This window comes from Varroa destructor, unplaced genomic scaffold (genome assembly GCF_002443255.2).
Source record: "Varroa destructor unplaced genomic scaffold, Vdes_3.0 BEIS01000005.1, whole genome shotgun sequence".
In the NCBI taxonomy this organism is placed as follows: Eukaryota; Metazoa; Arthropoda; class Arachnida; order Mesostigmata; family Varroidae; genus Varroa; species Varroa destructor.
This window is the reverse complement of record NW_019211458.1, coordinates 31,423,840-31,436,729: the sequence shown is the minus strand read 5'-3', so window position 1 is coordinate 31,436,729 and position 12,890 is coordinate 31,423,840. Positions and strand designations below refer to the sequence as shown.

At 43.4% G+C, this 12,890-nt stretch overlaps 2 protein-coding genes across 2 annotated transcripts in view; one reads left to right on the top strand and one right to left on the bottom strand.

The window, feature by feature from the left end:
* Snrk (SNF related kinase) overlaps positions 1–12,890 on the bottom strand; it is a 101,950-nt gene that overhangs the window by 74,570 nt on the left and 14,490 nt on the right. The gene's annotated exons all lie outside the window — the stretch shown is intronic.
* Positions 4,902–12,890, top strand: part of Egfr (epidermal growth factor receptor) — an 82,362-nt gene continuing 74,373 nt past the window's right edge. The window contains exon 1 of the mRNA XM_086991213.1: positions 4,902–5,100. Within this exon, the coding sequence (XP_086847339.1) occupies positions 4,917–5,100 (184 nt within the window). The 5' untranslated portion in view covers positions 4,902–4,916. The remainder of the gene's footprint in view (positions 5,101–12,890) is intronic.

Here is a 12,890-nt window from a genome sequence, read left to right as displayed (position 1 = left end):
ATAAAGTACCGCTTTCAGCACATCCTGATTGCATGTTTGTTAATTCCTGTTTTCCTTTTTTTTTTTTTTTCTATATCTGACAGTTGTTTGAAAGGTTACATTTGACCATTGAAAACGCAAGGTGGCCGTCGTTGCTGGGTTCACCTAACAAACCAAACTAAAAATTTCCGATTTGTGTATCGGATACCTTCGATGGTCCAGACTCGCCAACTAAGCAATGCTTTAGGCTTGCTTGCACTATGTAAATGTTGCTTGAGCCGAGTACTATACATTTCTCAACACCATGACATTATGAGCAAAAATTCTCCCCATCCCTCCGAACCTCGCCTGCAACTCTTGAGATGACAATATCCAAATTCATACTGAATACTCCGAATTGCAGCGTTCGATACACAATAACGTACAGCATCCCGCGCTCAGAAAGTAGGTTATTGAAGCACTGAATTTAGCCTTGACGGAGCTCCTGAACAGCACCAGAGGGTCTTGCAGGTCAGGTAGTTATAAAAGGATATATATATATATATTAATCAACCACTCAAACATTATAGCACGTGTAGCAGCTATCGGACCCATATCTAAACTGGGGTCTACCCACATCTAAACGCAAGAATTCAGGAGACGCAAAATTAAAGTTGAGCCCCTGTCGGAGAAAAACGTTGGTATGAATTTCTAGGGCTTCCGTGAATTAAGTGACTCAATAGAAATCACCGCATAGATTTATTACAAAACATCTTATCCTTTCGGTATAGCTCGATGTCGGTGCAGTTACTAGAAGGTCATCTTCGAAGCGAATGTAATACCACGGAACGACGTGGACTCCAACTCCCCGTCGAGGCAGTGGCTAATTGTGATTCAAAGCTTCTTTTGTAATGTATTTCTCACATAGATCTATTCGTGTTCCGTAATCTGCTGAAAGATTCTGACTGTAAGAGTCGCGATGTGAAGCGACTACACCCTAACGCATTGAGGGTCTTTCTGCTACAAAGCAATTCATATCTAATGTGATATGAAGCAGGCGGTTGGGCTCTGTCGTTTTACCCATCACATCTTGTCATAATGTCGATTATTACAAGGTGCCTCGCTGCGGGATCTTCAGAGAAGCCGTTTCAACACAGTGACTGCATGATACTAAGCACATTGATTGTTTCAAGGGTTGCAAATATAATGAGAATATGCGGGTTTACTTGACAGGGATGTTTCTATATCCGTTTGCCATCGATTATTAGTTTTAGTCAACAGATAACGGACGCGCTTTGTTTATCTTCAAGTTGCCTAAATTATCTGGGTATGGAACCTTAACCTTTTTAACAACTAGCTCAATAATATTATTGATATTCGTGCACTGATCTACAACACTTGCGTTTCTTCATGTGTTATATTTGCTCCTTAAACTGTTAGGCATTACTTCAAGCGGCAGATATACAAGATTTGATTAGAGCGACTGAGAACCTCGGATTGATCTTGCAAGTATCTTTAGCTTTTACATATATAAACATGTATAGGGTTATACGTGGCTCGCTATGGCTACAACTGTAGATGGATAAAGGCGAAGATGGGGTCAGAGAGAACAAAAATTATTTTACGCAACTGTGGGGAGCAGTTTTGTTGTCATGGGAGGCCATTTATAAGACTCCGAAATTCGTAATCTAACCCTTGACAGGATCGCAATCAAAGACCATATAGATGTCTTGATTTCATATCATTTTAAAATGTGGGGTAATATGTTCACTAGAGAAAGACTTTACGATTATGGCTAACTTCGAATTTGAAACATCACTTAGCACAGAACTGGTCCGGTTAAAGATTATGGTGCGAGCAATCTTCAGAAGAAACCCTATTGAGTGACAAGAAGTTAGTTAGTTCAGTGCTGCTCTAACATCTAGCAGCTGCATTTTTTTCCTGGGGCAGAAGTGTCTTGATACAATGTAAACGCGCAACTCCACCCTCAAGCTTCCTTCTTCCAAGTAGTCCGAAGGCAGACTCTATTCTGCATGACCATGAATTTACTAGGGCCACTCATTGCTTTAACTTCTTAAAAACAAGTTATTTTCAATTTGTTGTAGAAGTCTGGGACTGCCAAGACAATGACAGACGAAGTGCACCCCATCTCACCTGTTTATAAATTAATACGTCGCCCTGCTCGTTCTTGCTTCGGACGGTCTTGATCATGCCGAAAAACAAAATAAACCACTTTCAATGAAATTTATTCGGTGTGTAAAAATGTTTACCCAAGGAATAAGTTCCGTTTGTTACTGCCTTGTTGACCATTTTCCCTTTTGGGGTTAAAGACCCACGTAAGCTTGGTCAGGTCCCTATGTATTTAGATGTATGCATACAAAATTCCGTTTAATTTATATATATACATATATATATATATATATATATATATATATATATATAATGAGCAATAATTAGCAAATAAGTGCATTGAAAATCTGCCGCAAATACATTGAATATATAAGATCTACGAAGATTCCTAGGCTGCATCCCGAATATGTTGCAACTATTAGACGCGCTTCAGCGGAGCTTTGCTCATAAGTATTCTTATTTCCTGAAGGTGCTCGCGGCTCCAAGCAACACAAACATATATTCCGATTAATATTTTTATCTATATTTATCGTCAGTAATGATGCTTCGGCATACCAATTATTATATTATATTGCTTATTAATACAACAAATTGCTACTTGTTCGTAACATCCAACAACCAGATGAATTGCATTCCCTTCCCCTAAGGAACATAACAGTCAACATTCTAAAGTCAATCCAGCATCGGACCTTTAAGAACCCTACAAATACAAATATTCCCTTTACAGATATGTCCTGCAATGTATAACTACATCAGTTAGCAAATGTCAGCATCTAACACATCACACCTTTTCATGTCCTTCCCAGCGTTTTCGCGCCTTGAAGGACCTCGAACCGAGGCTCTATGCAAGGTCCGCTGGTCCGAGTTCGAATCCCATACTCTTTCAAGGCTGGCCGCTTGACCGCCGACTTGTAAACGCTACCAACCTCCGCTGGTAGACCGTCCCTCTCACCTGCTCGTATTCGCGATACAGTCCTTCCCCCCGTAACCCCCCTTCCCCCCTCTGAGTGTTTCCTTTTCTTGTAGCGGCTAACGGGCAAACAGATAGACAATCCGATGGACCCATAACCAGGTGGTCGCAACGGTGACCGTTGTCATTGGCCGTTCTAGTGACTGCCAGAATCGCTAGCAGTAGAAAAGCCAATAGGCAACCGATAGAAAAAATTCTAGTTTGTCTGATCTTTCAGAGATCTCGGAACCAATGTAGGCCAACAGCAGCGGCATCAGCAGCGACGACGACGACGACAACAGTATTTAGATGTGCTATCGCACAATAACGAATGACGATATATCGAAAAAGTGGCCTCCCCCGTTCTATGCGAATAAACCCACCCCAGCACAGCGTATGTATGCACTGAGGAAGTATTTGCTGGAGCAACTTGTTGCTAGACTGCTGCTACTTCTGCTGTCGCTGTTCGACTAGGTAGATAGGTCGCTAGAACGCAGACAGGCATATTGGCCCGTCCCAATATCACCTCCGTCTCTTCGTCGGCTGTTCAGTAAACGCTGGTGTCGTTTGCTAGCTAACTCAATCGGTCTCTCGTATGCTGCCTACCGAGCAACAGCAGCAGCGACGGCAAAAGCGGCGGTTACTGCATCAGTACCGCTGTGCCTAGCGGGCTTGTACCCTGTCGGGAATTCAGTGGGTCGCTTGGGGACCAGGCCAGTGACGGCTACCAGCTTACTGTCCACTGCTACTGAGCAGGTATGAAAAAAGAAGCAAGCGCTAAGAGAAGCGAGAACGAAAGATCTCCGCTACAGGACGACCTGGTGCTGGCACAGTCACTGTCGATTCTGTTGATGATGTTACCGAAGAGTCGACGAACAGCGCGGAGAGGTAGTGCCAGCAGCACCGATGGCGAACAGCAACGAGCGACTGAGACGAAAAGGCCGGCTTGAGCTGAACTCCCAGCAGAAGGTTTTTTTGTTCCCATCACTAGCAGGAGCAGCAGCAGCAGCAACAGCAACAAGAACAACAACAACAAAGGCATAAGAAGACGAAGACAGCACCGGCCAGCCGCTCCGTCGCCACTAGCACGATTACTATAGTGCGTTTAGCGGTCGACCAGCAGCGCCCCCCTGAGGAAATGGGTGAAGAGCTAACTGAGCGCGAAGCTACGACACTAAGAGCAGCAGTGGCTGGGCCAAGGCAAACCAGCGATCTAGCCAAGGTATCTGGCTAAGACGATAGTTCAACTGCCTGTAACCCGGCATAGCACAGTCTAGTTATAGCATCAGTCGAGCACGAAGAAGGCATTCGGTGCCAGCACAAGCAACGAAGGGAGAGCTCTGGCCAGCAACAACTCGAAACCCATTGAGGGGCTTGAACCCGCCAGGAGGTGCTACGGGCCTGCGACTTGTAACCGCGATAGCGTCTCATTGTGCTTGATACTGATTTACCAACAACAATGTGTTCGTGAATCTGTGCGTGTATATTTCTGTGAGCGTGTACCGTACGCGTCGCCATTTCGTAGGCGAATCATTCAACCTGTTAAGAGTGCGTCGATCTAGTGCGTATGTTTTAAGCTGTCTCGAGTGTAGCTAAATCAGTTGTTCAGATTGGTTTTGAATTGTTCTAATCAGGTAGCTATTGCCAGGAATCGGTGCTGCGGCCAAGGAAATAAGAGGAAAAATGTTTACCTATCAAAAGTAGTGACAATGCCCTGCAGCTCTTAGGATTAGGTGTTTGTATTTATGCCGTGCTTTTTACGCATGCTGTTAGCAGGCCAAGCACTGAGAGAGTACTATATAGATTGTGCAATCCTTTAACCACCGCAGACTGACGCCATCGTCGAGGTGCTTAATGGAACGTGTTTAGTGATAGCAGCATGGCCATCGTTCGACCGCTACATCTTGTCGTGGTCGCGGCTCTTGCCGTTGCATCTGCCAATGTTACCCTATCCGCAGAAGACCTCCTGGACGGTCAGGAACTTGACCTGACAGGAGGCGTAGTTGCACCATACGACCCAAAAATTATTCCCGATCGAAGACAATCAGCCTCAGATGAGAAAGGTACGTCGGAGTAGATCAAACTCAACATCTGTATCCCCCTAATCCAGCCGAGAGCCTAACTCACTACCTAGAGGTCTCTCATATACGCAGGAGCAGCTAACATCGTGTATTAACATATGTACCTATGCAGCACCCTAAATCCCACTAATGTATCTGCTCATACTCATTAGAAAGCAGCTAGTTACCTAGCAACTCTAGGTCTCACATTCAAACCATGTATTGGCCCGTTTGTCGACTTATCAACAAACAAATACATAAACACACAGGCAGTTCTTCTTCAAACGATCTACTCTACTGCTGCAATTACGGCACCCTATCATCGTTAATAGAACTCTTAGCACATTAGCTACTATTACCACTAGCGGCTATATATGACCCATACGGACAAGCGAATTGTTGAAAAGTAGTTTTCTCCGTAGCGTTTGACCGTGCGCCATTATCTTGATTATTCCGTTCGTCACAAAGCTGCCAGCTTTCCAGGGCCCGTGGAGTTCCCATGCGACGAGACATCCTCACAGCCAGTCATGCATAAAGTTAGTTATCATCTAATTATTTCTATCTGCTCTTTGCATACTCATCTTATCTAGCTCTATACTGCGATATGGACTGTCGACGGACAGACGTACTGACCTGTAGCGTACGCCACGATAGAGGAGCACTTTTCGAAGCCGGCACGAAGTGGGAACGCCCTCCCAGATAATAGTTGCAGCAGTTTAGCATTATGGCATGCGTTTCTAAAATGTCTAAAGGAAGCATTGGAAAAGATAAAGACGCGACGAATGAATTATCTTCTTTATGGTTTAGCTTTGAAATTGGCTCGCTGAAGGAAAAAGGTTTACCTGGTTGCCTTCCCTTCTATTCTTGCCTAGAAGAAGACCGCTGGAGCATTGGATGATACAAGATGTTTACGTTTTTGGGGATCTCCATGTTTGGGCTGCTGTTTCACTTAAACGTAGTGTCTCATTCAAGCCGTTCCTCGTTCTTTCGATGTTACCTAATCTAAGCAAGCCTTCTTCCAGGTCTATGGTCGAAGAAGAACATATTCACTTGTAGTCGCGCTCAGCTATTACGGTACTGGTCCGCCTTAAATTCTGTTTACTTTATCCTGGTTTGGTCTCATTTGCCTATTGAACATGCTGAGCTACATTGTATAAAGAATAATATCACAAGTTGTTTCGTATGCATTGATATGCTGTAGATTTGCTTCTACTCGAACTTTATTTAAAATTAAATTGTCGTCGATAGCTAAATGGCTCTGGTTGCCAATTAAATATAGTCGATGCGAGATTTACCAATGAGTATTAATCGTCATTCAGCCAGCTGAATCCCTCTCGTTAGATGCCAGTAGCATATATATATATTGTAGTATTAGTACTATTAGTGTTAACAAGTATGAGCCTTCCGTGACAGAGCCAAGGGGCATAAAATAACGCATTCGGCTCTTTTGGTACTCACTGTGCTGGACTCGGCAGTGTCACTAGCTATATCGCCAACTTGCTCACTCAGACAGACAAGAAGAAAAACCTACGAAGCAGACGTCATCAACCGAAGTAAAGTGACCGTTGCTCGCCAACATCTCGAAGAAAAGCAAAGTAACGACAGCAGGAATAGAATAGGCGAACTCTTCTTTCGCCGTTGATCTCATGCTGCCACCGGGATCGGTCCGAGGCTGAAGTTTGCGCTCATGCCGTTTTCACCCAGTGCACAGAAGCAGCCCCGCGGCAGCAGCAGCGGCTATGGCAGTAACAACAATAGAAAAAAATGAAGACGAGAGTTTTTCGGAACGGCTACCAGCAGCAACATCACCTGAAGTCCCGCAAACGTTCGGCAGCATTGATAACAGCAACGGCAGCGGCCCTCGTTTCCATGACCGTTACAACAGAGCAATTCAACAACGGTCAGACGGATACAAGAGTTCAGCGTGGACGCGCGCACCACACAAGCTACACACATATTCAGATGAAGACGGACTTTCGTGGATAGATCGACAAACGGACAGACACACGACTTTATAATAAACGATGCGTCTACCGGCCACTGATGCGCGAAGTCCGTGGAAGCGCGTACTCTTGCTGCTATTCTACGATTTTGTACTAGTAATCTGATGTTAACATTAGATCGTCAGATGAGGACCCCGTCGCAGTGCGGCAGCAACTGCCTAAAGATTTCTACAGGCTCACAACAACAGCAGCAGACTAGGAATCAGTGCGTTCCTCACGACGCGAATCTTACGCTAGCGTTTGCAGCAGGGACATCAACAGTTAACCCCTAAATGCAGCAACTGGCTAGCTCGCGCAAGTTGATACAGGATAGGCTTAAATCGCCAGTACCCGGTTCCGTCGCAAAACGACAATAATATGATGGCAAGAAGGACGAAAAACTGAAAGAAGCTGTAAAAAAACATAACATTAATTCAAATAACACAAATAGAGACAGGGAAGACAAGGAGAGAATTAGGGATAGACACTGAAAACGATTCGGTCGCGAACTCTAGCTCAGTTTTTCATTCATTTTATCGTTAATGTTCATTCACGTTATTGGCACACGTTTGTTTTGTTTTCTATACGAATTTAGCACACTCTAGTTTATTTGATAGCGAATTGCCAGGAACGAGGTTTCGTGCCCACGTGTACTTGTATCTCAGTGTCTGAAGTAGAGAACTATCTCTATACCACACCGAAATGAAACGAACATGGCCTTCTTTGGGTCGATTTTTAGACGCGCGTTAGTGTTCGTTCCACCTTCAAGAGCTGATTAATACGAGCACGCATTGGTTTCTACTTGATTCGATACATCGATGTTATACGTTCATGAACGACTCTACTTTCAATGATACATAACAATAGATGATAGTGCAAGAACACCTTCTTTTTCATTGAGGGTGTTCTGAACAAACACCATAGATAAAAAGAGATAATATAATTACAGCATGATTCTCCTTCCAATGCTACGTCCTGCCGCTGATGTCACAGGCCTCGTTGTAATTGTCCTTATTGTTACAGCAGCTGGTGTTGTTACATGAAGTATTATTATCTTGCTCGCTACACACTGTAACTATAGACAAAATGTTGTATTCGTTTTTCGAGCAGGACATCGATTCCAGGAATTTATTTGTCAGGAATCAAAAATGCATCGATCTCATCAACACAGACGTTCTTCTTGTATGAACTAGCTTGAAATATCTGCGCATACAGCGAAACAGTGAGCTTCGTAGTCGCTGATCAGCGCTGTTCTGCTTAGTCGAGATTGGTTGAATCCAGTTTATTCGACCAGCTGCTGCCACTGGTGCTACCTCTCCGGCTTCATAGGCCGCGGACAAGTTTTTCACAGGAGATGATAGACCTGTTTCTCAAGCTATAGTTAGCCTGGCTGACCCGTACTTTTCTGTGCCTTACACATTGATCAGAACCGCACTAGCAGGTAGGCATATCGCTAAATTGTGTCCTTTGGCTATAATAATTGTTCTATTAAAGCTCGTTGCCTCGCAAGGAAAAAAGCGAAAAGTGAGAAGGTTTAATTGGACTACTACTATGTATCTCTTAACCCCCTGGGGCTAATTCCGTATGCGACTCCTGTCAGCCCATAGTGTGACAGTACCATCAATTGATCTATTACAAGACGAATTCTAATGGCAAACGTCGATCGACGTTTGTGTGACTCTGCCGGATATCAACTAGAACAGCGATAACAATAGAAGCGGCACCGGAACGAAGTGTGGAACAGCTGTTCATATGAAACGTTGCTGGGTAGGCGAAACACGCGGCATTACTCCTAACCAACAGCATCGACGACGAAAAGACACTGTGAATGAGGAACTGGCCTTGTCTCAGTAGGAGCTGCAATTTAGTAGCCGACTTACCGCTGTTGCTGCTACCAGTCACTCGAACGTCCGGTCAGCAGCTGCTCTCGTCAAAGTGCGAACCAAGGCCGAGGTAATAGCACACATGAAAACATTGGTTTTAAACGGTGGTGTTTCGAGGACAGGGTCGCGACGATCCTCCTGGCCCAAAAAGCAGCGCCAGACGACCAGAGTCCCAGAATCTTATGATACTGCAGTCGCCTTTCTCGGTTCCGCCCTTAGCTTGCTTTTCTGCCAGGTCGCTGGTTGGCCGAGCTCCAACCCGAGCTGAACGTTCTGCGGCTCGGGTACGCTATCTAGCAGCAAAAAGGATGCCAAAAAGACGACTAGCCACTTGATTCAGGTAACGATATTATGCAGAATACATGCATAGGGAGAAAACCTATGCCGATGTGGTCGCCCGTGCACTCTTGCCGTTTTTCTCGCCTTTTTTATTCTGATTCGATTCTGCTTCGTCTGTTGGCAGTATTTGTAGACGACGAACATTGCTGCTGCACTGACGTACTTGGAGACCATCTCGCTGCTGAACATCTCTCCCGTTCTAAGATACCGCTTAGCCAGATCTAATATGGCCGACGATCCCATCGATAGGGGTTCTGTTAGACTGATGCGGGTGCTGCTTTTGTACGAATCAGATTGTGGACGGCCGTGCTATGTACACCGCGGTATGCATGTGTAAAGTAAGAAGCTAAGCAATGAGCTCCGTGGACGAGAAACACTGGAAGCGCATTATATGCTGTGTGAGCGAACAGGGCTAAGCGAAAAGAAAAAGGCCGAAATATACGCCGAGGCTTTCAGTTCTGCATGTGTAAGCACGAGCAGGGTAAATTTTATACAAATTATGTTCCCACTTAATAAACAATAACACAACAAACGCATCTAGTTAGACAGACAAGCTTCCTGCTTTGTTCAAGGACGGAAAGGCTTGAGACAAAAGAAAAACATTGGCGGGGCCAGAAACGCAAAGTTAGTACCAGAAACTCATTAAAATATACTCATTCGCAATGTTGTAAAGGACCATTATGTCGAGGTCAAGTAGGCGGTATTGCTGGAGACTTGAAATTAGAAGAAGGCAAATTGATGCTGTCTTGTCCTTGTTAATTTTCCAATAAGGTTATTAACAATAATAAATTATTGCTATTATTATTAAACCATACAAACCAAGACTGAGAGCTGAAGACGCACTCCAGGCATTAAAGGGAACCTTTCGTCAAAGAAAAAGATTTCGGCATGTTTACTCTTTTTCGATCAGTCGTTTCCGCGCCCCTATTAGTGACCCTAACGCGGCTGAAATTCAGCTACAAAATGTGAAGATGAATATTGTAGAAGGGCAATCAGCGTTGTGTTTACATCTGCATCATATATATGCGTATAACAAATATCTCCTTCGATATTGGTATTTTAATCACCACATTATCAACAAATTCGTCCATCTATTCGAGCCTATGTTATTATACGATGTTACATATTATACGATATTATATATATAATAAATGTCACCTTCGAATTGCTTGAAACTTCTATATTCCTTCTTCCATATATATAAACTTCTATATTTATGCACACAGAAATGTCCAAGACCCTCTGGATAACATTGCTAATTGTCTATTTCAAAGCTATCTTAATATCAGCCTAAAGCCACCTAAAGGCGCTGTCATTAAACACAGTGTATCGTTTAATATTTCTATAGGACAAAATAGGCATAGTAATAATAATAATAACAACAACGATCACTCAATTTGGCTGTACACCGAAATCTTTCTGCTTATCGCAGCTAATTCAAGCGGACGTCATCATCTATTTTCTAATTACTGGAAAATATCCTATTGCGTCTGCTATCAATAGCCTTTGGTATTGCCCGTCTCGTTTTGTGGTCATAATTATCTCCACCCTTTTTTAGACAGCACAAAAAATGTCCTACAGAATATCCTTATTATATTAATAGTATCCTTCGTCTAGACCCATAATATATATATCTATATATATATGTATATTGCTTCCGCTTCAATTCTTTTGCACCCCCACCCTGCCCATAATAAATGACGCTACATTTTATCGAAATGTTTGATATTCTCGAAAGTGCTTGTTGTGTATTGGCTTTATTCACTGTTGGCGATTTCGCATACGCCAGTACCTATGCAACCATGTATCATCTGTGGCCAGCCACTGCGGTCGCTATGGTGCATTGCCTGCCGTCGTTACTTTTGCAGCGGCGTTATCATTCACGATGACATGGTGAAACCGCAAAGCTCGTAGCCATATCTAAACCGCAGAGATGGTCTGGACACGCGTTCCGAATCCAAGTTTCTTCATACTCCTCGTGCATACTGTCAGCGATCCTCTTCGAACTGTCTCCGAGCCACCGTTCACTATGCGCATGGCACTCAAGCAGAAAAGCTTAAAGCGTTTGATGCCTCAGCTGAAGTATACTGTTTCGCCTAACCCGCTAAGTCCGTTACTGATATGCGGTTCATTGTAGATCATTGTAAAAGCACTTTCAGTTGTTGTCTTTTTTTTTTCCTATTAAAACAAGTTTCAGTTAACAGTCCTATTCAGCTGGCTTACAAAGTGATTGCACGTTACGCTATAAAAACAAGTTTACCGACATTTCGCAAGTCTGATCAGCGATTTTGGCCGTCCTAGTAATACGACTGAATATAAAAATGAGCCTCTTTCCCAAGGTGGTAAAGCCTTACGTGGTGACAGTGGCTACGGCTTCCTATAACATTATAGTGCCATTAAGACCTGATGAGGAACCTATCCAACAGAGAAGTAAACAGGTGATATTTCTCGTCATAGCTATTTAGTGCAAGGCGAGAAAGTGACTGTTAAATCATCTGCATAAGTAATAATGTTGTACGGCCACACAAGATCGCGAAAAATTTAGACCGCTAACATGACGCTGCTTAATATAGCCATATCTGGGTCTCTGTTCGGTACGAAATACAGAACAGAAGGTTGAAGCTCGATTTGTGCCCCATTATCAGAGTAAAGGCTGTAGAATACTGTAGGACACTGCTAAGCAACTTGTGTAAGCAAGCTATACGCTTCAGCGTCTCTCTATTCCTGAATACGACAAGCAATATTTGGAGAAGATTAAAATTTTTGAATTTGGCTTTCGGCCGGCAGGGCAACAGCCTATGAAAAGACTAATGCAGCCATTACGATTGATTACCTTTTACGATTACTACTGGTAATACGACTACTGCTACCATTAGCGTAACCGTCTCAAATACATTTCGTAGCAAATGGTAAGCTGCTGATTACGGTTTACTTGTACTGAACATTCTCCATATGCTGAATATATGAATGCTCTTAAAGACCTGGCATTATTTCGAAAATTCTACCGAGCGAGAAAATAATGTGTCTCTCGGGTTTGATTTGTTCCAGGAATTCTCCTCAACCAACGATAGGATGGTTATTGTGATTATTTTTTCCATCACCCTACACTACAAATATTTATTACGCTAATCAAAACGGGATGCGTGAGTTTGTGCTTTTCCCAGTTGTTTTAAGAACGTCAAGACCTCTGATAATTTGATCCTGTGTGATGTTTAACCTTGTCTATGTAACGGACCGGTATACGTGATCCATCCAATCGACCATCACATTTCATATAGAACAAAAGATATGATGACAGAACATATAGGCGGCAAAACTAAAACTGCGGACAGAAGCAATTGTCGAAGGACGTTGGCGCGCATATATATGTATGCGCATTGTGAAACTGCTGTGCAACTCAAGAGACAGAAGCAACACCAATGAAAATAATAATAATGACCATCATTGAAAGGCAACGAAGAGTTTTCTTCTTTGTGATTTCTACTGATACAGCCATCAGATACCAGTGGTAAACACTGCCAACAAATGCTTTCTGCACCCACCAAAAACTATGTTTAGTATTCGTTTATACACTTGAAGAAGAGAACAA